The sequence below is a fragment of the Myotis davidii genome, unplaced genomic scaffold (genome assembly GCF_000327345.1).
Source record: "Myotis davidii unplaced genomic scaffold, ASM32734v1 scaffold196, whole genome shotgun sequence".
Classification (NCBI taxonomy): domain Eukaryota; kingdom Metazoa; phylum Chordata; class Mammalia; order Chiroptera; family Vespertilionidae; genus Myotis; species Myotis davidii.
The window spans coordinates 4,981,917-5,007,988 of record NW_006288258.1 but is presented as its reverse complement, the minus strand read 5'-3'; the positions used below and the strand labels follow the sequence as shown (position 1 = coordinate 5,007,988).

At 37.1% G+C, this 26,072-nt stretch overlaps 1 protein-coding gene across 11 annotated transcripts in view; it reads right to left on the bottom strand.

The window, feature by feature from the left end:
- Window positions 1–6,340: 6,340 nt before the first annotated feature.
- Window positions 6,341–26,072, bottom strand: part of REV3L (REV3 like, DNA directed polymerase zeta catalytic subunit) — a 167,006-nt gene continuing 147,274 nt past the window's right edge. For 9 of the 11 annotated variants that reach the window (XM_015561634.1, XM_015561636.1, XM_015561633.1 and 6 more), the window contains 8 exons: window positions 25,204–25,410; window positions 22,369–22,478; window positions 20,053–20,167; window positions 15,548–15,685; window positions 13,629–13,819; window positions 12,778–13,024; window positions 11,455–11,664; window positions 6,349–7,462 (listed from right to left, as the gene is read on the bottom strand). In XM_015561634.1, the coding sequence (XP_015417120.1) occupies window positions 7,322–7,462; window positions 11,455–11,664; window positions 12,778–13,024; window positions 13,629–13,819; window positions 15,548–15,685; window positions 20,053–20,167; window positions 22,369–22,478; window positions 25,204–25,410 (1,359 nt within the window). In that variant the 3' untranslated portion in view covers window positions 6,349–7,321. Of the gene's footprint in view, window positions 7,463–11,454; window positions 11,665–12,777; window positions 13,025–13,628; window positions 13,820–15,547; window positions 15,686–20,052; window positions 20,168–22,368; window positions 22,479–25,203; window positions 25,411–25,854; window positions 25,984–26,072 lie in introns of those variants that run through there. The other 2 variants (XM_015561638.1, XM_015561642.1) reach the window with 2 other exon arrangements.

The window sequence follows — 26,072 nt, the reverse complement described above, 5'->3', positions numbered from 1 at the left end:
CTGGTGTCCTAATAAGAAGAGGAATCTGGACACACAAGACACAGGGAGAAGACAGCCATCTCCACACAAGCCAAGGAGCGAGGCGCAGAGGGAACCAGCCCTCCAATGCCTTGATCTCAGACTTCTCGCTTCAGAATTTTGGAAGATTTTAGTTGCTCAAGTCATCCAGTCTATGGCACTTTTTAAAATGGCGGCAAACTAATACACATATTAAGTATGCGATAAATGTTAAGTACTATCGCTATGATTATTATTTCAAAATTACTTGGCCGGAGAAAAAATATATAGCAGCCAAAAGTAGGAAATGTTATTTCTTTTTAAAATATATTTTTATTTTATTTATTTATTTTTTGTACAGAGAGTAAGGGAGAGGGATAGAGAGTTTGAAACATTGATGAGAGAGAAACATTGATCAGCTGCCTCCTGCACACCTCCCACTGGGGATGTGCCTGCAACCAAGGTACATGCCCTTGACCAGAATTGAACCCGGGACCCCTCAGTCCGCAGGCTGACGCTCTATCCACTGAGCCAAACTGATTAGGGCAAAAGTGGGAAATTTTAATCAGAAAATAGTGCTCACTAGTTTAGTAAAAGAAACCACCTACCAAAGGGAAGCAATACGAGTTTTTATAACTATTGTGGCTGGGAAGGCCAGGTGGGACCCCCACCCCACCCCTAAGTTAACAAGGTTATGGAGTCACAAGGACACTTAGCTGTCCCGGCAAGTCAGTAAGAGGATGCGTGGCTGGGACCTCCCACACCTGGCCTGGGTGTGCTCTGCTCAGGCACCTGCAAAGGATGCACTCCCGGGACCTGACCAAGTAGCTAATATAATTGGGATCCACTAACAACAAAAAAGTGAGTCCGCAAGAGCACACAAATTATGGATAATATATGCACGTAGTACATAATAAACTCAAATAGTACAAAGGTAAATTAAAAGATAAATCTTACCCTTGATCCTTACCCCACTCCTCATGAAGGCAGCCACTCTTGTTATTTTTGTGCATCTTCTAGAGATAACTGTGTATATAAAAATGTATTTATATAAAGTGAATATAAATAAATATCCTCTGCTTTATTTTTATTGAGATAGAATTAACATATAACATTATATTAGTTTCAGGTGTACAACATGTTCTGTGAAATGATCACAGTAGGTTTACTGAATAGCCAACACCACATGTAGTTATAAAATTTTCTTTCTTCTCGTGAGAACTTTTATTGTCTTAGCAACTTTCAAATATACAACGTAGTGTGGATAACGTACAGTCATCATGCTTTCTTTACACCCCCAGGACTCATACCTGGAAGCGTATACTTTTTAGTTCCCTTCGCCCATTTTACCCATCTCTGGTAACCCACCACGCTGTTCTCTGTATTAATGGATTCAGTTTTTCTTTTTCTGGATTCCAAATATGTGATATACTGTCTTTCTCTGTTTGACTTATTTCACTTAGCATAATGCCCTCAAGGCCCATCCATGCAGTCACAAACGGCAGACTTTCTTTGTTATAGCTAATATTCCATTGTTTATATAAACTACATTTTCTTTTTCCATTCGTATGTTGAGGGTACATAGGCTGTTTTCTGTATCTTGACCATGGTGAGTAATGCAGGGAAGGTGGGAATCAGATATCTTTTTGAGAAAGTGATTTTGTTTCCTTCAGATAAATACCCAGAAGTGGAATCTCTGGGTCATATGGTAGTTCTATTTTTTTTTTTTTTTTGAGGAACCTCCATACTGTTTTCCATAGTGGCTGCACCAATTTACTTTCCCACCAACAGTGCCCAAGCATTTCCTTTTCTCCTTATCCTCACCAATACTTGTTAATTATTTTCTTTTTGATAATAGCCATTCCAATAGGTGTGAAGTGATATCTCATTGTGGTTTCAATTTGCATTCCCCTGATGATTCGTGATGTTGAGTATTTTTTCATGTGTCTTTTCATATGTCTTTGCAAATCCTCTGCCCATTTTTTAATAGGATCATTTTCTTACCATTGAGTTGTATGAGTTCTTGATATGTTTTGCATATTGACCTATTATCGTATTTTTGATTTGTAAATATTTTCTACCATTTGGTAGGTGGTCTTTTCATTTTGTTGATGGTTTCCTTTGCTGTACAAAATTTTTTCAGTCTGATGTAGTCCCACTTGTGTATTTTTACTTTTGTTGTCTATGATTTTGATGTCAAATCCAAAAATCATCGCTAAGACCAATGTCAGGGAGCTTAGTGCCTATATTTTCTTGTAGGAGTCTTATGGTTTCAGGTCGTACGTTAAGTCTTTGGTCCAGTTTCATTTCTTTGCATGTTGCTGTTCAGTTTTCCCAACACAGTTTATTGAAGAGACGATCCCTTTGTCAAAAATTGACCATATATGAATGGGTTTATTTTTGGACTCTACTGTTCCATTGATCTGTGTGTGTTTTTATGCCAGTACCATACTATTTTGATTATAATAACTTTGTTATATTAGTTTGAAATCAGGGAGCATGATGCCTCCAGCATGTTCTTTCTCAAGATTGCTTTGGCTACTGAGGGTCTTATAGTTCCATACACATTTTAGAATTGTTTTTCTAATTCTGTGAAAAATCCATTGGAATTTTGATATAGAGATTGCATTGAATTTGTAGGTTGCTTTGAGTAGTATGAACATTTTAATATTAATTCTTTCAATCCATGAGCATGGAATATCTTTCCACTTATTTGTATCTTCTTCACTTTCTTTCATCAGTATCTTACAATTTTTAGAGTACAGGGCTTTCATCTCTTTGGTTAAATTTATTCATAGGTATTTTAGTTTTGATGCTATTATAAATGGGATTGTTTGCCTAATTTCTCTTTCTGACAGTTCATTATTAGTGTATAGAAATGCAACGGATTTCTGTATATTAATTTTGCATCCTGAATCCATTTACTGAATTCATTAAATGTTGGGAAGTTTTTGTATTTCTTAGGTAACAGTTGAAATGCTTACTCTTTCTGACTTGAGTTCTCTTTTTTTCTTGGCGAGTCTAGCTAAAGTCTCATCAATTGAGTGTTTTCTACATGTATATGTCACCTGCAAATAGATACGGTTTTACTTATTCCTTTTTGATTTGGATGCCTGTTATTTCTTTTTCTTGCCTAATAGCTCTGGCTAGGACTTTCAATAGTATGTTGAATAAAAGTGACCAGCGTGAGCATCCTAGTCTTTTTCCTGATCTTATAGGAAGAGCTTTTGTTTTTTTCACCACTGAGTATGATATTAGCTATGGGCTTGTCATATGTTATGTTGAGCTACTTTCCCTCTTTTTTTTTTTTTAAAAAAAAATCATGAATGGATAATGTATTTTGTCAATTTTTTTGCATCCCACTGAAATGATCATATGATTTTTATTCATTTTGTTAATGTAGTGTATCATTGATTTGCGGATGTTGAACCATCCTTGATTATTGGGATAAATCCCACTTGCTTATCATGTATAAGGATATTTTGCATCTACATTCATCAGGGGTATTGGCCTATAATTTTCTTTTGTCATCAAGAAGGAAACTTTATTCAGTGCAAAACAGCTCAATTGTAATACAGCACAGCTATGAAAACAGCATGCCTGTGAGGTGGCCCTGGGGCCAGGCCCCTCTTGGCTAGATGGCTCTGTTCTGCTCCTTCCTTGCTAGTCGGCTTTGCACTGCGCTAGTCTGCTCCGCTGTGCTTTGATATTTGTATTCATTCTCATTCCCATTCATAAAGCTTCCATTGGGTAATCAGAGCAGGTCATATTATCCTTTTGTCAAAGAATATGACTATTATTATTTTTAAAAATATATTCCCACTGACTTCAGAGAGGAAGGGAGAGGGAGAGAGCGATAAAACATCAATGATGAGAGAGAATCATTGATCGGCTGCCTCCTGCACGCCCCACACTGGAGATCAAGCCCGCAACCCAGGCATGTGCCCCGACCAGGAATTGAACCATGACCTCCTGGTTCAAAGGTTGATGCTCAATCATTGAGCCAAGCCGGCTGGGCGAATATGACTATTATTGAACTGAATACCTATGTCAGATTAGTTGCTTTTCTAAAGAGTTGTATTCCCATTAGTGATCATGAGGGAGTCCAGGGCATGGTGTCTCCCTGTTCCTAGTCCTTTATTTCCTGGAAACCTCCCTGTCTTTCCTTCCAATAAAAGACATCTCTGGTGGCATCAGTAGCAAGTCAGATGAAGACTCAGACAATAAAATGGTATTTTGATTAAAACATGCCTTGAGCTGTCTTCCTGTCATATTGCCTTTTCCCCAAATAGACACAGAAACCTGATTTTATAAATCTGAGTTCTTCTACAAAATACTGTGCTTTGTAAGCCACTTTGGGACTTGGCCAAAGCTTTGGGTGAGTGTGGAAATAACAGTGTCTTATAACTCCCTCCTTAGATCCCAATAGCTAGAAATAATCCACCACCGTTTTCCTATAGAAAGCTATTCATTAAGGAGAACTCTGGGGGCATAAATGGTATCAGACTTCACTTTTATGAAACAAAAAATAAAGGTAACAAGTACCATCACATCAGGAGAGATTACAGGATAACAGGAAGTACAGTGTGCTTAGCAGACTGTCCTGCTGAGAGATGGGGACATATCCAGCCTAAAAATAGCGAGGGGTGTATGGCTGCCTTCCTCCTCCCTGACCTCTGTTCATGGCCAGGCCCTAATAATGTCATTGACAGCCAGGTTTATTTTTACTTTGTAAAATCAAATAGGCAAAATTGTAAGAAATACCATTTTGAAATTGAGAAATCAAATTAAAAAACTTATCTTGACAGTCTGGTCCATGCTTCTATGTCTCTGAATCTATTTTGCTCATCAATTTATTTTGTTCATTAGATTCCACATCAGAGTGGATCATAATAGAGTGGAATATTGCATGATTGGCATCTGCGTTTCCCACTGTCCATTGGAACCTCTGGGATGAGGAGGAGGTGGAGTTGTACGTAGTTTTTGTTAGTACTTCACATCTAGGGAAAGGCACTGGTGGGAGGTGGGCAGAATGAGAGAAATATTTTAACAAATGTAAGAGAAATTATTTCTTCAGCATTATTGAGAAAATGGAAATTGTGTGTGTTGTATACTGTATGTGTGTTCTGGGTAAAAAGAAAACTTTATTTTTTTTGTTTTTATTTTTAAAAAAATATATTTTATTGATTTTTTACAGCGAGGAAGGGAGGAGGATAGAGAGTTAGAAATATCGATGAGAGAGGAACATCGACCAGCTGCCTCCTGCACACCCCCCACTGGGGATATGCCCGCAACCAAGGTACATGCTCTTGACTGGAATCGAACCCGGGAACCTTTGGTCCGTCGGCCGATGCTCTATCCACTGAGCCAAACCAGTCAGGGCAAGAGAAAACTTTATTAATAGCTGATGTAAAAGGGAGGAAAAATAATTCTTAAAGTATACTGAAAGCTTCTTACCAAACATTTTTTGGTAAACTAGGCCCAAGTTTCAGTACATTCCCAGGTGATAGTTCCTGAAACAGCAAACGACTCACTGGAAGGCAGGCGTGCTGCAGGCACAGGGAGTGATGAGCTAGGATGAAACAGAATGTCTGCACGCGTGCTGAGAAGTGTTTTTAGTTGTGCCCAATTATAAAGATGTTAAGAATGGTTATTCTGCTGGGAATATTGTGTCCAGTTACTATGATGAGAAAGATGATGTAAGTGGAAGTCCTGATAGCACAGAACTTAGAAAAGGGAAACAACCGGAGACTTTATCAGTGGCCACCCATACGTAAGAAAATCCTGTTTCTGAGGACTAGCCCCAGCCTCCCAAACAAAAATAGATCTCAGAAGTGGGGATTGCCAGTATCTCTGTGAGATGTAGGTGAAGTCTGTGCAGAGACATGATTTTGTATTTAATTCCATATTTACCATATAATTTTCAGAAACTGAACTTGGCAATGGAAGACCTATTTTTGGTGAGCTTTCTATGATAAAGAATTTTTTTCTATTGAAAAAAATGGGCATATAAATTTTTGAAAAGTAATAATGTCATTTTTGCTCCCCCCTGGAAAGTCCTGGCTTCAAGATTAATTATATCTAAATTAAAATGAACTCAGGTCTACTAACAAGTGAGAAGATCTACTAAAAAAAGAGAGCTAAATTTTTCCTAGACAACTTTGGCTACCAATTTTTTTTAATCCTAAAGTTTGGTAAGAGAATTTAACACCAATTAGGATATAACCAGTTAAAATTACATAATTAAAATTCAGAAAAGAGTAGGGTAAGAAGTAAACAAAATAAGCTTATAAAACAGATGAAGATAATACCATTTATAGTAATATAAAAATCACACTGCCACATTTCATATTTTATTCAATTTTAATAGGGTTTCCATTATTAACTTTTAAAACAAAATGATTTCCAGTTTAAAAAACAATGCACTGATCACATAATTCCTTCTTCATTTTATACAGTTATACAAATATTCTAAATACACATTTTGTGTTCAAGATGATGGCAAATAAGATTAACTGTACAGTACGTAAGAAAAGAAAATATTTTAAGCATATTTAGAAGCAATAGAAATGTCTATACAAAACAAGCAAAAATGGAATAAAATTTTTTATTTTTAAAGTATTGCAACAGGCCCACAGGTTTGTAACAAAAATGTCTTTGCACAGTTCCTCACAATGCCCCATTAATAGCTACAGCAAGACAGCGGTTTTAGAAAATAATGTTTCAAAATGCTACACGTGGTACTACTGTTTGCACAGTTTGATCAGAATAACAACTCTACTCTGAGTCAAGCAAAACCTAGAGGAAATATATCAAACAACTTGAAAATCATTTGTATAAAATTCATTGCACATTTTACTCAGTTGTTTGAAAAGTAAAAAAGTGTATTTACAAAATATTTCGCAGTCAAAATTATGAAGTGAATGGATATCTCTAAGTAACACGTCTTGATACAGACAGTTCAAGGAAAACACACGAATGGTTTTTTAAAAGAGGTTTTTCAGTGCTCCTTCCACAGGGAAGTAAATATGATCTACTCAGATGGATTTACAAGATGTTACACATACTGGAGCAAATGCCACACCTGCATTATAAAACAATGTTGAAGGGTGAAAGGATGAGGAGTTTGTACATCGTAAGAAGTGAGCTATTCAGAGATCAACAAGTACAATTTTTAATTCAGTTAGCATAAAAGTCTTCATAGTCTTCAGATAATAGACAATGAACATACTTGACTTGATGAAAGTTGAAAAAGCACCATGCACAACAGTTTAGTGGTAAACACTGAAAAAAATAGCACCTGGAATTCTGTGATATTGAGAATTTAAAACTGGTCTAGTAATTGCCGAAGATATGGTGCCTTGGATAATTCTCTATTTACTCGGGAGAGTTTGAAAAGTACAGGGCAGTTCAGAGAAACACACGGGATATGTCGATCAAAGCAACCTGTGCAGTTCTTGCAAATCTGAAAGTAGAAGAGGATTACATGAAACAATAGGGAAATGCCTCTGAATATGTGTAAGCAGCAAACTTTTATAATCCCGCCATTCTGACCCACCACAGATTACTGGCAGACATCTGGCACACAATACATTACAGAACATTTCATTAGTTTTTATCTCTTTGAGACATTTCTAAAGGATATTATTTCACAAAACATAGAGCACAAAATCCCCCAAGTATTCATTTCATTCCTGAGATCAGCATCCATTTACAGTAGAATGCTATTATATTAAGATCCGCATACTAAGCTACCGAATAACCATTCAAAGGCTGTCTCTTAAGTGAGCTATAAGCACTTTTTCAAGTTGTTAAGGTTTATCTTGTTAAATGCCAATCATAAAAAAGTGATTCATTTTCTTCTTTCAAAAGAGAAAAATAGAAGGATGAGAATTTAAAAGTAGTAGTCTAGACCAGTGGTTCTCAACTCTGTATGTACATGAGCTTAAAAATGTACTAATGCCTGAGCCCCAACCTGGGCCAATGAATAGAACAGAGATGGAAATGGATAGAGAGCCTAAGAATCTTTCCTGCTTAGGGCTCCCAGGTGATTCTGATGTATAAGATCTGATCTGAGGGAAAATAATAAACCATAAGGCAATTTAAAAAAAAGAAGCGTTATTTCTTACATAATGATCAGGTTTTAAACAATATGTAGTCTCAAGTCAGTAAAAAAAAAAAATTTAAAACATGAGAAACATCAAAAAATTGAAAAGGATGAATATTGAGCATCCCAAGGGTCAAGAAAATACAGGCCGATTTTTTACCTGGATAGTGTATGCAAGCCATTAAAGAAGAAATACTGAATAGCTACTGCTCTAGACTGTCCTTTAGGAGAGAAATCAAGTCTGCTCTAGTTAATTCTGGTCCCAGCAGAGCTCTGGTTTTAGGAGATGTCTCAGGCAATACACTTGTTCTTTCCTCAGTATCTCCCGGTCACCTGAAGGCACGTTTTTCTGAGCACACTGGTTACTGCATCTAATACAATGATGCTGCCTCAAGCAAACCACTGAGAAACGTGTGCTTCAGCCGAAGACCAAGTATGTGGTTCTCCTATGAAGCTTTTCACTAACCCTCTGACAAGAGACTCAAACCTATTTCCAAGTACAGGATTTCTGAGTGACAGTCTGCGTGCTGCGCTCAGGTGCCCGGACACACTGATAAATATTTATGCTCTCTGTGCTGGTCGGACAGATAAGCCAGGGTGGAATTACTTGCCTCACTGAATTTAACTCCATGTTTAGTTCCTAGATCCTTTACTGCCGATTTAAACCCTGAGCATTACAGCTCAATTCAGCTTACATTTAAAACTTACTTTTTAGCTTACATGGAAGCAGATATTTAAAAATAAGATCTGATCTGAGGGAAAATAATAAACCATAAGGCAATTTAAAAAAAAGAAGCGTTATTTCTTACATAATGATCAGGTTTTAATGATCTGCTTTAGTCTTGATTCTTTTTGCTATCCTTTGGCTTTCTTATTTTTTAAAAAGTTTTCAATCAGATGCTTTATTTTCATTCCTTCGTGTTTACTATTAAAAGTGTTTGCAGTGATGAATGTTTCTAGATCTGCTATGGCTGTCTACAATCTTATACATAATGTAATGTCTGTTTAATAAGCAGTGTTAAAATTTCCAAGTGGAAGGATCATTTTATTTTCTGAGTTTATAATTACTAGCTTTATAGCATTGTATCAATAAAATGTTGTAATATGTCTACTTCAGAAATTTAGTAAGGTTTTCTTTACAGAAGATATGGTCAATTTTTTAACAGTCCATAAACACTTAAGATGGACTATTCTCTAATATTGTGTTAGTCTGATATATAATCATAAGGTCTACCTCATAATGATGTTTAGATATTCTTTCATAAGTGTTCTTATTTCTGATCACTTGATTGGTCTTGGGTTGAGAGAGGCATATCATAATCTCCTATTACTAATGTTTCTCACCATTTCTCATTTCATCTCTAATTTCTGCTATGAAAACTCCTACAGATTATCTAGTATACAGGGGACACACATTTTAATTATCTTAAAAAAATACCCTAAAGTTAAAAATATCTCTTAAAAGATGACAAACTATCCTTATTTATAAACGGCATCACTTCTTTTAAAGCTGCATTTTTAGAAGAAATAAGTCCTACTATTATTGAAAGAGGGTTCTGGTGATATTAATGGCACCAACTGGTGCAGTGTATGCCGTGGAGGGAAGAGACCACTCAGCCTCTGACTTCAAGGGACTTGCCTAATCAGGGTTGGTTGCTGTTGTCAGGGCAACAACCTATACAACAGAATCTGCGAACACCCAGTGACTTCAGTGGTTGCTCTGTACTAGTTTTGTGGTTCTAGTCTAAGTGGCTGAAAATCAGATGGTCATCACATGTGACCAATCGCTGCTTTAACTGTGCAGTCAGCAGGCACAGTTCAATGCACGTTTACGCACCACTGGCACAGGCTGGCTTCCATGCCAAGGCAGCCCGCTCAGCAGTGGGAGCAGGGCAGGCCTCTGCCCTCCCAGGCTCACTGTGTCTAGTGGGGAGGACAGACACACACACATCACAGTAAAGCAGGAGCCCACTGTAGGGATGGAAGGCCTCCCTGGTCTGGAGGTTTAAGCTGACTCCTCTCCTCAGGTGATGACTGGTGAGAGGAGAGGAAAGCATTCCAGGCAGAGGAATAGTATGTTTAAAGGCCAGGACGTGAGAGAGAATAAGGTACATTCATGGACCCGAAAGAAGTTCATATTGTATGGGTGGGAGGTAGAGTGTGACAGGGAGAAGGGAAGAAATGGTGACAGAGAGGAAGCAGGTAGGGGCCAGAACAGAGAAATATGTATGAAGCATGATAAGGAGTTTGAATTTTATCAGAGAGGGGAGACGGGGAGATGGACCAGAATGGTAACAGAGGAAAAGGAAGGTATTTAAGAACTATTTAGGACATAGGGGACAGAGGGAAAAGTCAGCTTATTTCAACAAGCTCAGCTTCTGTGGCTGCATCAAAGTAATCATACCTTTTAGATTCTGTCGCCCTTAATAAGATCTGTTTAGTGCATTCTGGATAACTGGCTATATTCTCTAAAACTTAAGAATGTTCTACCAGTATAAACTGTAGCAACTAGAACAGTAGTGGCGAACCTTTTGAGCTTGGCGTGTCAGCATTTTGAAAAACCCTAACTTAACTCTGGTGCCATGTCACATATAGAAATTTTTTGATATTTGCAACCATAGTAAAACAAAGATTTATATTTTTTATATTTATTTTATATATTTAAATGCCATTTAACAAAGAAAAATCAACCAAAAAAATGAGTTCGCGTGTCACCTCTGACACGCGTGTCATAGGTTCGCCATCACTGAACTAGAATAATGCAGATGAAATAGTTTATCCAGTGGTCTGCAGACCACCAGTTGGCGACTGCTGGTTACCAATCCCTAATCACCTTTCCAGAATTTTTGAATTCTTAAAAGCGTAGTCTCCTCCGAGGTGGTTTCTCTCCCTGTTCACCTGTGTGACAGCTTTCCTACTAAGGGGCTGAGTCTGTCTTGGTTCAAAAGCTTCTTTACTTTGAGGATGGTGGCAGAACCTGGCCTTTATGTGTTGGTGGTTGGGTTGCATCAGGCCTGTGAGCAGACAACATCCTTAGCGCTGCTGAGGAGGGAAAGGCTCCCACCACTAGCCACCGCGGCTGCACTTGCAGCCATCAGCCCGGCTTGTGGCTGAGCAGAGCTCCCTCTGTGGGATTGCACTGACCACCAGGGGGCAGCTCCTGTAGTGACTGGTTGTTCCCAGTTGTTCTGCTGTTAGGGTCAATTTGCATATTCCCCTTTTATTATATAGGATAATCCTTACTCCACCTACCTTTCATACCAGTTTGATATCTCATAACCTGAGAGCTGACTACATTTCCCCAAACGTCAGACTGCTTGGGATTCTGGGTCTACTGAATGAAGCTGTACCTTTACGAGTTGCTCCTGTTTGCGTTCCAACTCCCGAATTTCTTGGTTGAGGATGACTGCGACATGCTGAGGTTGGCTCCGACATTTACTACAGACGCCGTGCTGAGTCAGGTCGTCACACACAGGACAGTGCAAGGTAGTGAAATACTGTGAAATGGTGCCTTTCCGCCCTTCAGGGTCACTTCGAGAGGAGCTGGTGGCTTTCTGGATCTATAAATCATCAATCCAGAAATAACTCTGAGCCACTGCATAGCAGAGCGACTATTCTCATGCTAACTGCTAATCTACTGAGGCATTATTTCATTTATGCATCAACTGTTAAGTAACCACTGTGTGTCAGGCACTATTCTAGACAGGGAGGCTATAGAAATGAACAAAGTCCTTCCTTTCATAGAGATCACATTTAATTATCATCAGATATAATGTTATTCCTTTTGAAAAATAATCATCTCCTGCCACTTAGTATTCTTGGTTGAAAAACATAGATGTCTTAGGTCACACAGGGCAATGGGAGAGGTCCAGGCTGAGAGAGATGCCGTTTAAGGCTGCATGATGTGGGCCATGGAAACAAGGCAGGTAGAGGTTAAAAATGACCTGTTAGGCAGCAGGGTGCAAAGTCAAGCAAAAGTGAACCTGGAGCATCTCAAATGCAACTGGATGCACACCACCAAGCATTCTTCACTTGGAGTTAATGCTGGTTTCAACAGTCTGTCTTCTGGTTCTCTTTTTACATTGAAATACATGATCATATTGTTATTATATCATTGGCATATTATACCATTGGTGTCTTATAAATCACTGCATAAAAGTAATTAGGTCAGCTTCTTAGAAATGCCAGTGGTTTAACTTCTTTCTGTGATGAGATGGAATAGTAATAGCTTTCTGGCGTAGAGCAGGATACAGCGTTATAGATGCTGACCAGCACGGACTCTGAAGCACGTCAGCCTCGCTTACTAGCTTAGTCTTCACCTTGGGTCGTAAGTACTTACTGAGAAAGCGAAAATAACGTGAGCATGAATTTGTACGTGTTGGCCTGAATACCATCCACCTTTCATAATCTGAGGTAACAGCAAATGACTGAACAGATCTAATTCGAAAAAGGAGATAAAAAAGCTACTTTTTTCCTAGCGTAATGTATCCCAGATTGTTACAGAGTCAGACCACTCCGTCAGGCTTCTGAGTGAACTGAGATTGCTAAGATCCACACTGCGTGCTTTACTTTAGTAAAATGCTATTTTAACATTAAATAAAATATTTGCTTCTACAGGAAATCTTAAGTGACTTCTCTCTACAGTCACAAAACAGGTACATTAGTAGACTTACCCTTGGTAATTCATGATACCAGTTGAAGACATCAATACCAATAAGTGAGAAGACTCTTGCCAGGGGTGGGAGGATCTGCTTGGTGATGTAGTAAGTGGCATTCAGTCTCAGAGTCGGGTCCTGCAGGAGTTCCATGGGGTGCCTCACCAGCTGGATGAGTGGTACTCCGGGGGTCCCGTAAATGATCACGTATGGCACTCGCTCCCCAACTCGAGGCTCAGAGCGCCGGTCATAGGTAAGCATTTTCCTATTTAAATCCAAATAAAATATGCACTCAAAGACTGTCATGGGATGTGCCTTTCCAGAAAGTTAAATGAGAAGTAAACGACATTGAAACCGTGAGAAAGCTACAAGGGATAACTTTGCGTTAGAGTTGCAACTTTTTTGAGAACTGTATATTCTTAGTTGGCAGATATCAATTAGCTAAAAATGTTTTTAATCCCTTAAGAATAAGAACTAAAAATCATAAATCTAACAATGAAAGATAAGTAAGAAAGTTTTGCTGGTTAGATGACCTGATTCCAGAATGACACATGTCAGTGCTTTGGTAGATCACTATTAAGGACTGCCTAGTGACTGATGTGAGAAACAATGATTCAAGCTCTGCCCCAGATTACAATTCACTGACTTCAGTTACCCAAAGGGAGTCCAGAAGTGGAGATGCAAGTTCCTCCTTCCTCTTGAGAGCTCACAATGTGCGGGAGCCCCATTCACTTTTAGTGAGGTTGCATGTGAAGAAACAAGCGTGTATCTGTGCCTATGAATGAGTCTTTTCATCTTCTCCAAACCATTCAGAACCCCAGGACTACATTTCTAAGAGTTGAGATTTGTACTGCTGTGCACATCATTACCTTGTAAGCTCAAGGGCTGGCACACAAGCTCCAGGTTTGTAAGAGGAACTTCCTCTGTATTCCTTGGCAAAGATAAAATCTTGAATGCTGGCCTTTCCTTCCATAAGCTTCATACATTGTCGCTGAACATACTGTTTAATTAAACTTATATCTCTTGTTTCAAATAGCAGCTTTAGAGAACGCTCAAGTATCTTAAAACAAAAAAACAAAACAAAAAAGGAAAGGATATGCTCATATAGATAAAATATCTCCTAGCATATCATCATTATTGTTATATTTTCAATTATGTGACTACTGGTTAATGTGATCTACCTAAATAACCTGCTTTTTACAATGATTGGATGAATTATTAGAAATTAGAAAATATTTTAGAGACTTTATATAGCTATTTCTAAAAGTAGAATATCATGTCATTTGAGAAAAATCCTATCAACTGACATGCAGATGAAATATTTGCTCTGTGTGAAGTGACAAAAAACATTTCCGTTTTCTTAAACAGGTAAAAGCGCTCTAGGCACAAGAAGCCAGGCATGATTTCATGCATTGTTTTATTTACCCTGTTGTAAAAAGGTCCTGATTCAGATGGACAGGAAAGAATTTAAATATCACCAAGCAGTGAAATCAAAATTAGTCTTTTTCTAGTGTCAATAAGTATATACTAACTGTGACAGAATTTTCTGTATTGGGATTATTTCTACTAGAAAATGACTGACGTAGGTGGATTTATTTAGTGGACTGAATTTAAATTAGTTCCAGGTAAAAGTTCTGATCTTATTCTGAGAACTGGAACCCATACTTATTTACACAGGATGTTTGCTAGTTTAGCCTCGGTACGATTCTGCCCTCAGAGAAAGAATGCACTGGATGATATTTCTTCCAGAAACTAGTATTAACGAACACCTCAGATTCGTATAACATTACATATATGTCATTCTGACAATAACAAATTGATAGTCAATTTATTATGCTTTTAATGCTCTCATAAAACTCAGTGTGTTGAGTACGTTTCCATTTATGCCACTTATTTTTGGTTATAGGAAGAGTCTGGGACTGAGTAAAGAAAAATTAAATATAATATACTATGGTTAATATTACCATAGCTGAGAAATTTCAGTAATTTAAGTACCATTCTTCAGAAATCTTCCTAACTTATATCTGCTAACCCTAACTTATATCTGATGACCCAAGTAAACAAAATTTCAATTAAACTAGGATGTATTATATTGCTTATGAAATATCTCTGTTGCTAGTTTCTCTTTATCCAAAAAGCTTCCTAGCTTTTGCGTGTTGTCATATGATAATATGTATTTACTAGAGACCTGGTGCACGAAATTCGTGCACTTGGGGGTGGGGATGGGGGAGTCCCCCCCTCAGCCCGGCCTGTGCCCTCTCGCAGTCCAGCTGCCCTTGAGGGATGTCTGACTGATGGGGAGCGGGCCTAATCAGGCAGTTGGACATCCTTTGTGCTACCACTGAGGCAGGAGAGGCTCCCGCCATTGCTGCTGCGCTTGCCAGCCATGAGCCCGGCTCAGGCCTTCTGGCTGAGCGGTGCTCCCCCTGGTGGTCAGTGTGCATCATAGCGACCGGTCGTTCCGCCGTTTGGTCAACTTGCGTATTAGCCTTTTACTATATAGGATCAGTTCCAGGTGATAGGCAGGAAAATCTTATCAGGTTCATGTGTTGATTTTTTTTAGCAATTGTGGTAAAAGGTAAGGTGTGGGAAGGAGTTAGAAACTAAGGACTAACATCGGATACATTGTTTCATTAGAAATGAATTCTCAAACATCATTTAGTTCCTCTTGTAGTTATAGATAGGCATATAGGCTATAGTTCTTCTGCCTAGATGTGTGCTAAGGATTTTCACTAGATTCTTTAGCTGCTTATTTCTCAAAAATGAAAACAAGATAGATAAAACTTACCTTAGAAACAGCAGGGCAGGAATCTCTTCTGACTGTTTCTATTCCTTTTGCATCAAATACTGGGTCCTTTTGATCCAGTGTTTCATACATGTAACCCACATATCTCTTTTTTGTTTGTAAAACACAGGGTAAATACACCTGTGATAAAATGGAACAAAATGTCTCTCAATAACCATTTTTCCACCTCTACCATGAATATCTATTTTTAAGTCTTTTTTTCTCTTTAAACAAATGTCAATTATAGAAAAAGTCTAAATATGTCTCAGGGCCCAACTAATTCACAATATAATACTTAGAGGTGAAAACACACACAATGAGTTGTGTTTACCTCTTCATCATGTACTCCTGTGCCTGTACCATCAATTTTGCTCCTACCTCAACTAACACTGCTGTCTCAAAAGTCATCAATAATACCCTATTAAATAATTAAAAATTGCTTTAAGCATTACCCACACATGTATTTAAAGTGGATTTCTAGTAGATAGCTCTCAATATTAAAAAAGTTGTGAGAGAATTTACAATGAAAAGTCCTGGTCCCCCAACCTCTATTTGTCCCTCCCTAGAGCCATCCTGTTATTCATCTCCTGTGTATCCTTCCAGAGATATTCTATGCACATACATGTACTTATACACATAAGGGTAGCTTACTATATACATCATTCTGAACTTTGCTTATTTCATTTAATAATTTATCTTGGAGATAATAGTCCATTATGTGAGGGTATCACAATTTATGTAACCTGTTACCTACTATGGGTCACTTAGGAGGTTTCCAGTCTTTTGGAATTACAAATACTGTTCCACCAACCTTGCATGGATTAATCCACAGAAAAATTTGAAGTGGAATTCCTAGATCAATGGGTATGTGCACTCTCCCTTTTTTTTAAGTTACCCAATAGATCCTTCCCCTTCCTTTATCAATAATTATATTAAATGTAAATGGTCTAAACATCCCAATAAAAAGGTAGAAATGATCAGATTATATCTGATCAAATAGTGAGGCTTAACTATAAGCTATCTACTAGAAATCCACTTTAAATACAAGGACACATAAAGGTTAAAAATAAAATATGGAAAAATATACACATGCTAACACTAATCAAAACAAAGTTGGAGTGGCTATTTAATAAAAAGTAGGTTTTAAGACAAGGAATATTATCAAAGATAAAAGTATCAATTAACCAAGAAGATACATAATCGTGAATGTGTAGGCATCTAATAAGTAAACTTGAAAACATATGGAATAGAAACTGAAAGAACTAAAAGGGAGAAAAAGGCAAATCCATGATTATACGTGGAGATTTTAACACCTGTCTTTTAAAAATTTACAGGAAATCAGTAAGAATATAGAAGGCTTCAACAACATTATCAACTAAGTGACATTTATAGAACATTCAGAATACACATGGCTATTCAGTGTTACATGAGAGCATTCACTAAAACAGATCATATGTTGGACCAAATAACAAATTTCAAACTTAAAAGCACTAAAGTCATACAGAGTATGTTCTTTGACCACAATGAAATTAAATTAGGAATAATAAAAAGATTTCTGGAATATCCTTAAATATTTGGAACTCGAACAACACACTTCTAAATAGCCTATCGTTGAAGCAAATAATAATGAAAACACAAGATTTTAAAACGTGAAGCTAAAGTAGTGTTTAGAGGACAATTTGTATCTTCAAATGCTTATAATTAAAAAATATGTTTGAAATCAATGATTCAAACTTCTAAATTAAGGAAAAGCAAACTAAACCCAAAGTAAGTATAAGGACATAAAGAGTAAAAATTAATGGAATGATTAAGAAAAGAAAAATTATATCAAAAATAGAAGGAAGGATACCACTAAAAATCTTATTGATAACAAAACCACAATAAGGAAATATAATTTATGCCCATAAATTTGTCAACATAGGATAAATGGACAAATTCCTTGACAACCAGTTATCAAAACTGACATAAAAAAGCTGAATAATTCAATATATATGAAAGATGTTTAATTTGTAATTAACCTCCCTCCCAATAAAATTTCAGAGTCAGATGGCTTCACTGGTAAATCCTATCAACCATTTAAGGAAGAAATAGTTGCACTAATCTTAGAAGAGGTAACACTTCCAACTCATGAGTCCAACCTTTTTTTTTTTTTTTAAATATATTTTATTGATTTTTTACAGAGAGGAAGGGAGAGGCTTAGAGAGTTAGAAACATCAATGGGAGAGAAACATCGATCAGCTGCTTTCTGCACACTCCCCACTGGGGATGTGCCCGCAACCAAGGTACATGCCCTTGACCGGAATTGAACCTGGGGCCTTTCAGTCCGCCGGCTGACGCTCTATCCACTGAGCCAAACCAGTCAGGGGCAACCTTTTTTTTCTTTGGTCCCCCAAACAAAGACAATACAAGGAAAAAAACAACACTACAAACTAATATTCATCATAAACAAAAGCTTCACAATTCTTAACGAATGTATGTTATCTTTGAGAAGTTTTGCAGTTTTTGCTTTCATGGTTAGGTCTGTGACCCATTTCAGGTAAATTTTTATGTTTGCTGTTATTTTCTAAGCACACCATGCTCTTCACTTTGCCAGAGGGGTTGGGAGTCCAAAGCACCATACACATACTTCTAGGACAGTACCCATTACCACTATTTCTAATTTTCCCCTTTCCCCCACATAGAATGCTCACTTTTCATTTAGGGCAGATACCATGTTCAAGTCTTTGAATCTCTTCTAGCAGGATTCTTGCTTCAGAGTAGGTACACGATAAACATTGGGCGTCATATTTGATTCTTCCTTTTTTGTCCTTTTTACACCCGCCCTCCTGAATCAACCATTTCTAACTCCTACTAACCCTTCTTTCTTAGTATCTCTTGAATTGTCCTTTCTTTATTCTTGCCAGTTCAGGCTATGCAGGTTGCAAGAAGTATCTTGTCTTGATTCTCCTCTTCCCAGCCCCTCTTGTACACTCGTACAGGTCAATCCTCCCCAAACCTATCTGCCTAAGTCATGCTCTTCTTTGATAAACTTAGCTGAATCAAGTTTAAACACTGTACCTTGGTATCCAGACAATCTGGTCTTAATTTTATGTTTCTAGATGTCCCTTCTGCTTCTCCGTATTCCCATTGGGCTTTTCCAACTCCACATCCTTCTACATGCCATTATTTTTTCTTGAGAAATGCTGCTGCCTGTGGCTGCTACTGAAAATCTAACCATTTTCCGAGACACAGTACAATCTCACCTCCTCACAGAGTGCCCCACCCGCCAGGACAGCACACCTTTTCTTTGTGCTCTTACAGTGCTTAGGGAGTCTGCTTTTATGAGACTTTCCTACGTTTACAATAAAAAAGATCACATATACATTTCTAATTGTTCCTTTTAGATTATTGGCCGTTAGAAGGCAGGACTGTGTCTTAGGCTGCTTTGCATTCCACACCTCTCCTAGCTCAGTATCTTTTACAAACACTCCTCAGGTTACGTCGGACTCCACGTACGTCGTTTCGGTGGTTACGTTGCCACCTCCCATTTATTTATTAAAAAAAAAAAGTTCCACCATTTCGACATATGTACATATGTGCTCTATGTCTTTTATTAATTATTTACCACAAGTAAAGGTCAGGAATTATCTATCTTTTTTTTTTTACTGTTTCACTTCATTACTGCTGTGTATGTGCTCCATGTGAGTGACGTAGGTGCTTATATATGTGGGTTCCGAATTTCGGCGAAAATCGCCTTACATCGTGCTGTAGGAACGGATCTCTGAGGTAACCTGAGGACCTACTGTATATAGAAAGAACTAAATACATACTTGACATCTAAAGTAAAATGAAAATAGTCGAAAGTCCTTGTGGCAAACTGTCTAACTAATATCTCCTATTTCACATGGTCTTTCTACAATGCGACTCTGACATTCTTCCCATTAAATCTAGACAGGCTATGATGTGTGTGATTTTGAGACTAAGTCACAAAAAGCAGAACAGCTTTTGTTCATTCCTAGAACTCAGCCATCATGCTGTGAGGACGAGCAAATAGCCTCAGGGAAAGGCCATGTGCAGGTGTTCCAGCTGACAGCCCCAGCTGGGGTCCCAGCCAGAGCCAGCATGGGAGTGACCACACTTCAGGTGATTTCAGTCCTTAGCTGGGTCACCTCCAGCCTTTAAGTTTTCTCAGCTGAGGACTTAGACATGGTGGAGCAGAGATATGCCATCCCTGCTGCAACCTTTCTGAATTCCTGAGCATAATAAGATGGTGAGTGTTTTATACCACTACATTTGGGGTGGTTTGTTATACATCAATACTTAACCGAAACAGTCTTTTCATTTCTTTATGTAAAGACATTACTTAAAAGATTTGAGAAAATTATATAAAACTAAGGAAAAATATTTTAAATATAACACTTTAATAGCCTGTGTACTGTTATTAATTCTGAAAATATATTCAACAAGTCAGAAATGTCTACAAGCTATTTGATTTTTATATGTGATCATTAGTATTACATTTCTCTTACCTTTTCAAACTTCAATTTCACTGGTTTGGGATTGGTAGCAGTTACAGCTTCAGCAATTTCCTGACCAATCTTAAAAGACTGCTCCTTAGTAGCTCCTTTCAGTAGCACAAACATACTAGAAGATTAAAAATAGAGTAGGGTAACAAGGAAGTCAGTGTGAGAAAAAAGTTTCACCAAGAGTAACTTTCCTGGCTAACATGTCTAATACTAAAAAAAAAAAAAATTCCCCCCTCTTATCCTTCCTTATTAAATTGCTTCTGATCTAAGCTTTCTTGTATTATCACAACTTTCCTGTGCACACACGGTATATCTTGTTACAGCTCTTTAAGACATCTGATATTGCTAGTTTAGTTACACACAGACCAGCTCAGTTATCACAGCTGCCAAGAAGATCCTGGGTTGTTCCTAGACATTTATAGATTTGTATGACACACAATTTGGTCAATCATGTGAGAATAAATGAAAAAATGTGAGTATAAAGACATGGGAATTTTACTTGTGATGTGGGAGGAAATTTCCTTCTAGAACCACCCAGCTTTAAAAAGACACACATATTATTTTGTAATACATGTTTACTGAAGAACAGTTAGAAAACACAAAAAGGCACAAAGAAGAAAATAGCCATCTACATACTCTTATCATTCAGATAAAAGATACCCCAAATTTTTTGTGTATTATCTGTAAATCTTTTCTCATTTGGGATCACAGATCATACCACTGGATAACTTTCTCCTTTCATTTAATAGTATATTGTGAACATTTTCAGTGTCACTAGTTCTTTTACATTATTTTAACAGTTGTACTGTATTTCAATGTATGGATATAGTATAATTTAACCAAACTATCACTGAAAATTTAGGTCATTAAATTTTTTTTTTGCTAATATTTAATATAAAATAATTTGGTACACCTCTGTGACCTCATAATAAATTCCTATAAGTGAATTTTAAAAGAATTCTTGGTAAATGGTGGACACTAAAAATATTTTTTGAAAGATACTGTCAAACTAAATTCCAGAAAGATATTTAGGAGGTATAATCCCACAGCAATACATGCAGGTCAAGAGGAAAGAATTTCTAATATGAATAAAAAAAATCCCAATACAAAAATACTCAAAAGTAACTTATAAACAAATGTATTGGTCATTTTTTCCTAATATAATTTAACTTTAAAATAGCATTTTACATTTCAATATATACCACAATCTGAAATCAACAGAAGCAATGGCTAGTACTTATAATTTTAGTAGAAAGACATTAAATAGTGGACATGGACAATATCTTGAGACATGACTTTAAGACTTTTGTTTGTAGTCTTAGAGCCCCACCTAAACCAATCTCATTTCTTCAAGTGTTTTTTATATTGGACTTGAATCTCCTTTGGATGGTTTCTTTAGAAAAGCTCTTTCTCTGCCAATACTGGAGTCTGATAGGAAAAGCTTAAGAAAAGATTTATCCAATATTACTTAAGGTCTTTAAAATAAATGATCTCAATCTGAATTAATTTTAGCATTCACTAAAGCAGAACAAACAGGCCTTAGCTATAATATTGTCTCTTTAGGCCCATCTGATACTCATTATACCAATATAGCCTTATTTTAAAAAATAGGTTATAGATTTCCTTTTGAAGAATCATTCTTTTTTAAAAAATATATATTTTATTGATTTTTTACAGAGAGGAAGGGAGAGAAATAGAGAGTTAGAAACATCGATGAGAGAGAAACATCGATCAACTGCCTCCTGCACACCCCCTACCGGGAATGTGCCTGCAACCAAGGTACATGCCCTTGGCCGGAATCGAACCTGGGACCATTCAGTCCGCAGGCCGACGTTCTATCCACTGAGCCAAACCGGTTAGGGCAATGAAGAATCATTCTTAACAACAGACTTTGGAGCCTAGTAAAAAGTTAACCACTCACAACTTTGGCAATTGTCCCTCAAGAACAGTTTTATTATTTATTTTGATATATATTTAAATTCAGAGAGCTGAAACTAGATGAGATATTATTCACATTAAAAGCTGTTTCTTTAAACAGACTAGACTCCTGTGTACAAAGTTTTTTATAGATCATTTTCTACTTGGCTACCTGGAAGAATGCCATGGGAATTTTCAGTGTTTGGCTCAGGAAACTTACGTTTTCTTGCTCTTAGGATCATATTTGGTAAATCAGGACTTGCCCTAACTCTGATCATAAGAACCAGAAAGGACTTAAATAAAACTCTATTTTAGGAATGATTACCCTTAAGCCATTCTAAACACTGAAATGAATATCTAAAGAGACGCAAAAAGACAGCTTCAAAACAGAAAGTTCATTACCTGTCAGTATCACCATACACAACCCTCGCTCCCCATTTCTTGGTATCATTCACCAGTTTAATAGCTCGTTCCAAGGTCTCTCTGGCTTTGTGAACAATACTATCACCAACCTGTTGGTACAAACACATTGAAAATAATACTTTAACTTAGCTTAGTAAAGACAATAGACTTTTAAAATATAATACTTAATTTTAAATACTAAACATTTCTAAAATTAAATAAAGGGAAAAGAACATAAAAAGAAACTAAATCGTCACCAGGGTCACCATTCTTTCTACAAGTATTCAAGAAGAAAATAAGATGAAGAATTTAAAAGAAGGAGCCAGTCAAGACTTGCCTGTGAGTATAACAGTAAGTACAATGGATTGCATTTTACACAAGTACACAGCTATATTTGATTCCTGGAATAACAGAACCTTACTTATTCAAGGACTTTCTAATATGCCTTTATAACCAACCAAGCAGGAAATTACTCTGTGTATATGCATGAGTGTATGTGTATTTTTCAAAATTTTGTTGGAGGTTATGATAATTTTTCAGTATTATTAAAGTTAATGCTGAACTGAAATCTCAGTGACTGGTTATACAAAATTTTTAGATAATCGTAAAACAAGGAAAACGTATAATTATATGATGGAAATTACATTATTCAATTTAAATCAAGTAGGCAGGTATATGTCTAATGGGTTTTTTCACTGGTGAGTGGTGAATCTTAATGATCAACTTGACATAGTATTTAGCATTGCTGCTTCATTTATTTAACTCGTTAAAGCTAAGAGTTGGGGAAAACTGCCCATTAGCACAAATGGAGCATTCTTTTTTAGAATTTTAAAGTAAGAATTACATACTTTTTCCTCTCATGTTAAGAAGTGACAATAGTAATAATAATCCCTTCCCCTTTAACTGTAAAATTTGAATTATCTGAACTAAATGTAGGATTAAATAGTAGTTAAGAGGCTGTTTAAAGTTGCTTTATAAAGGAGATATTAAGTGTATGAACAAAGGAATAAATAGAAATACTGTAGCAGAAATTTAAAGGTCTCTGTTGAGACCTTTTTGTGCATTAAAAGTAGGTCAACAATAACCTACTACATTTAAAAAATGTTATCTAATTGAAATTCAAGTTTTAATAAAATGTTTAATCTGTCATCTGTTGCCACTTTCTTTTTTTTTTTAATATATTTTATTGAGTTTTTACAGAGAGGAAAGGAGAGAGATAGTTAGAAACATCGACCAGCTGCCTCCTGCGCACTCCCCACTGGGGATTTGCCCGCAACCAAGGTACATGCCCTTGACCGGAATCGAACCTGGGACCTTTCAGTCCGCAGGCTCACGCTCTATCCACTGAGCCAAACCGGTTTCGGCTGTTGCCACTTTCAAAAAGATACACTTCAAAATATGTGATGGCAAATAGCTGGGTAGGTGAGCCACCTAGTGTCAGAGTCAAATGTGCTTTTGAGATACATGCACATATGGACCCTAACTGTCCGCCTCCTGCTGCCTGCTCTGACCCACTTAAGTTACACCCGGAAGAGTCAGAACTCTTGCAGCTATCCCTGCCCGAAGACTATGCAACCTGAAGGATTCAGTGGCATGAGGGTGAGGGGGAAGGAGAGAGGGAAGAGTGGTAATTAAATTAAAACACAGTTGGATATTTTGTGCCATGGTTTCTAATTTGAAAAATATTACTTTAGTACAGGGCTGAGATTGTATATAAAAGAGGAAAATAATTGGTAGACCACAATGTTCTGGCCTTCATTTGACACAAAAAGATCATTAACAAAACAAATTACATCATTCTTTTCTCAATCACCAGTATTATATTACTCTGTTACAGTATATTAAATTCATATCAAATTAACACCCTACTTTAGTAAATAATAAGAAATTAGTCTTATTCTATGAAAAGTATCTTTTAGTTACATCTACTATTATAAAAGAAAGGTTCTGCTTTTAAAATATATATATATATATATATATATTATTGATTTTTTACAGAGAGGAAAGGAGTGGGATAGAGAGGTAGAAACATCGATGAGAGAGAAACATCAATCAGCTGCCTCCTGCACACCTCCTACTGGGGATGTGCCCACAACCAAGGTACATGCCCTTGACCGGAATTGAACCTGGGACCTTTCAGTCCACAGGCCGACGCTCTATCCACTGAGCCAAACCGGTTAGGGCAAGAAAGGTTTTGCTTTATATCTACTGCTACATGAATAAATATAAAATGATTGTTGTTCATTCTGACATTTGGAGGAGCAACCTACACTATTCATCAGATCTATATCAATACATTAAAAGGAATTAGTTAGTACCAAGGTTGTTGTAAACATTGCTATAAATGTGGCATTGAAATCTTATGCTAATAGTTGGTTACAATATGGTCATCCAGGTTATGTAGAAATATGTGTAAGTTGCCGAAACCGGTTTGGCTCAGTGGATAGAGCGTCAGCCTGCGGACTGAAAGGTCCTAGGTTCGATTCCGGTCAAGGGCATGTACCTGGGTTGCGGGCACATCCCCAGTGGTGGATGTGCAGGAGGCGGCTGATCGATGTTTCTCTCTCATCGATGTTTCTGACTCTCTATCTCTCTCCATTCCTCTCTGTAAAAAATCAATAAAATATATTAAAAAAAATATGTTAAAGAAATATGTGTAAGCTAATTTATAAAATTATCAAAGACACAACAGCCCCGGTTTGAGAAAACTAATCCAATGTCATGGACATGAAACCCTTTAAAGTTTCAAAACAAAACAAACTGCTTTAATAAACAGGTTTTCATTTAATGCTACTTTAGTCTCTTTTGAAGAAACTACAGAATAATACCACTTACCTCAATGCATGGCATTCTCCCAGAAAAATTAGCAGCTGTATAGCCAAATGTGACATTTGCTATAAGCTTAAGTCCTAGCTGTCGTGCATCGAGCATTCGTGAAAGGGCTCTGTCTTGCTTGTAAGCCTTCATTGACTGCTTCACCATGAGTCTAGTCTTCAAAATTTCTTCCAACATTATTGGTAGCACACCCTTTCTTACTGAAGGCTATCATAAAGGAAAAAAGAATGTTTGAAATCCCTCAAACATGAGCTTTAGATAATTAAGAAGCACAAAGTATAACAATGGCCAACTGTCATGAACTGAAACATTCTAACAATAAAGTGGCCAGAGAACCAATGGCAGTCAATACAAAATCATCACATTTTCTTTCTTTTGCAGAGGACTTTTTTCCTAAAAGGTTCCTGTAATAGTTATAAATCTAATGAAGTATTATTTCGTGAGTTCAAAGACCCCCAGGGAGGAGGATGTCAATTAGTGCATAAGGAGAGACCATAGAACAAGTTCAGAGGGAAGTTTTGTTTGAAACTTTGATCCAAACCCTCACTCTTTCAGAAAGACACATGGGATTTGTATCACTCATAACAAACCTCAGTTTTTAAAGATCTCATCCTCATGACCCCAGTAATCTGCATGGAACTTCATTTATCTACCTTGGAAGAATGATGAGCTGGGTTGACTCTGCTGACATTCAAACCTGCAGTTCCAGGGACTCTAGGTATTTCAAATCTGATGCTTAGACCACTAAGCCATCCCCTCCGGCCTATATTTATTAGCAATCTGGAAGAGGGGATGAATAGTGAGGTGATAAAATTTGTTGATACAAAAAAAATCATTTGTATTAATCAAGATTAGGGAGAATTTATGAG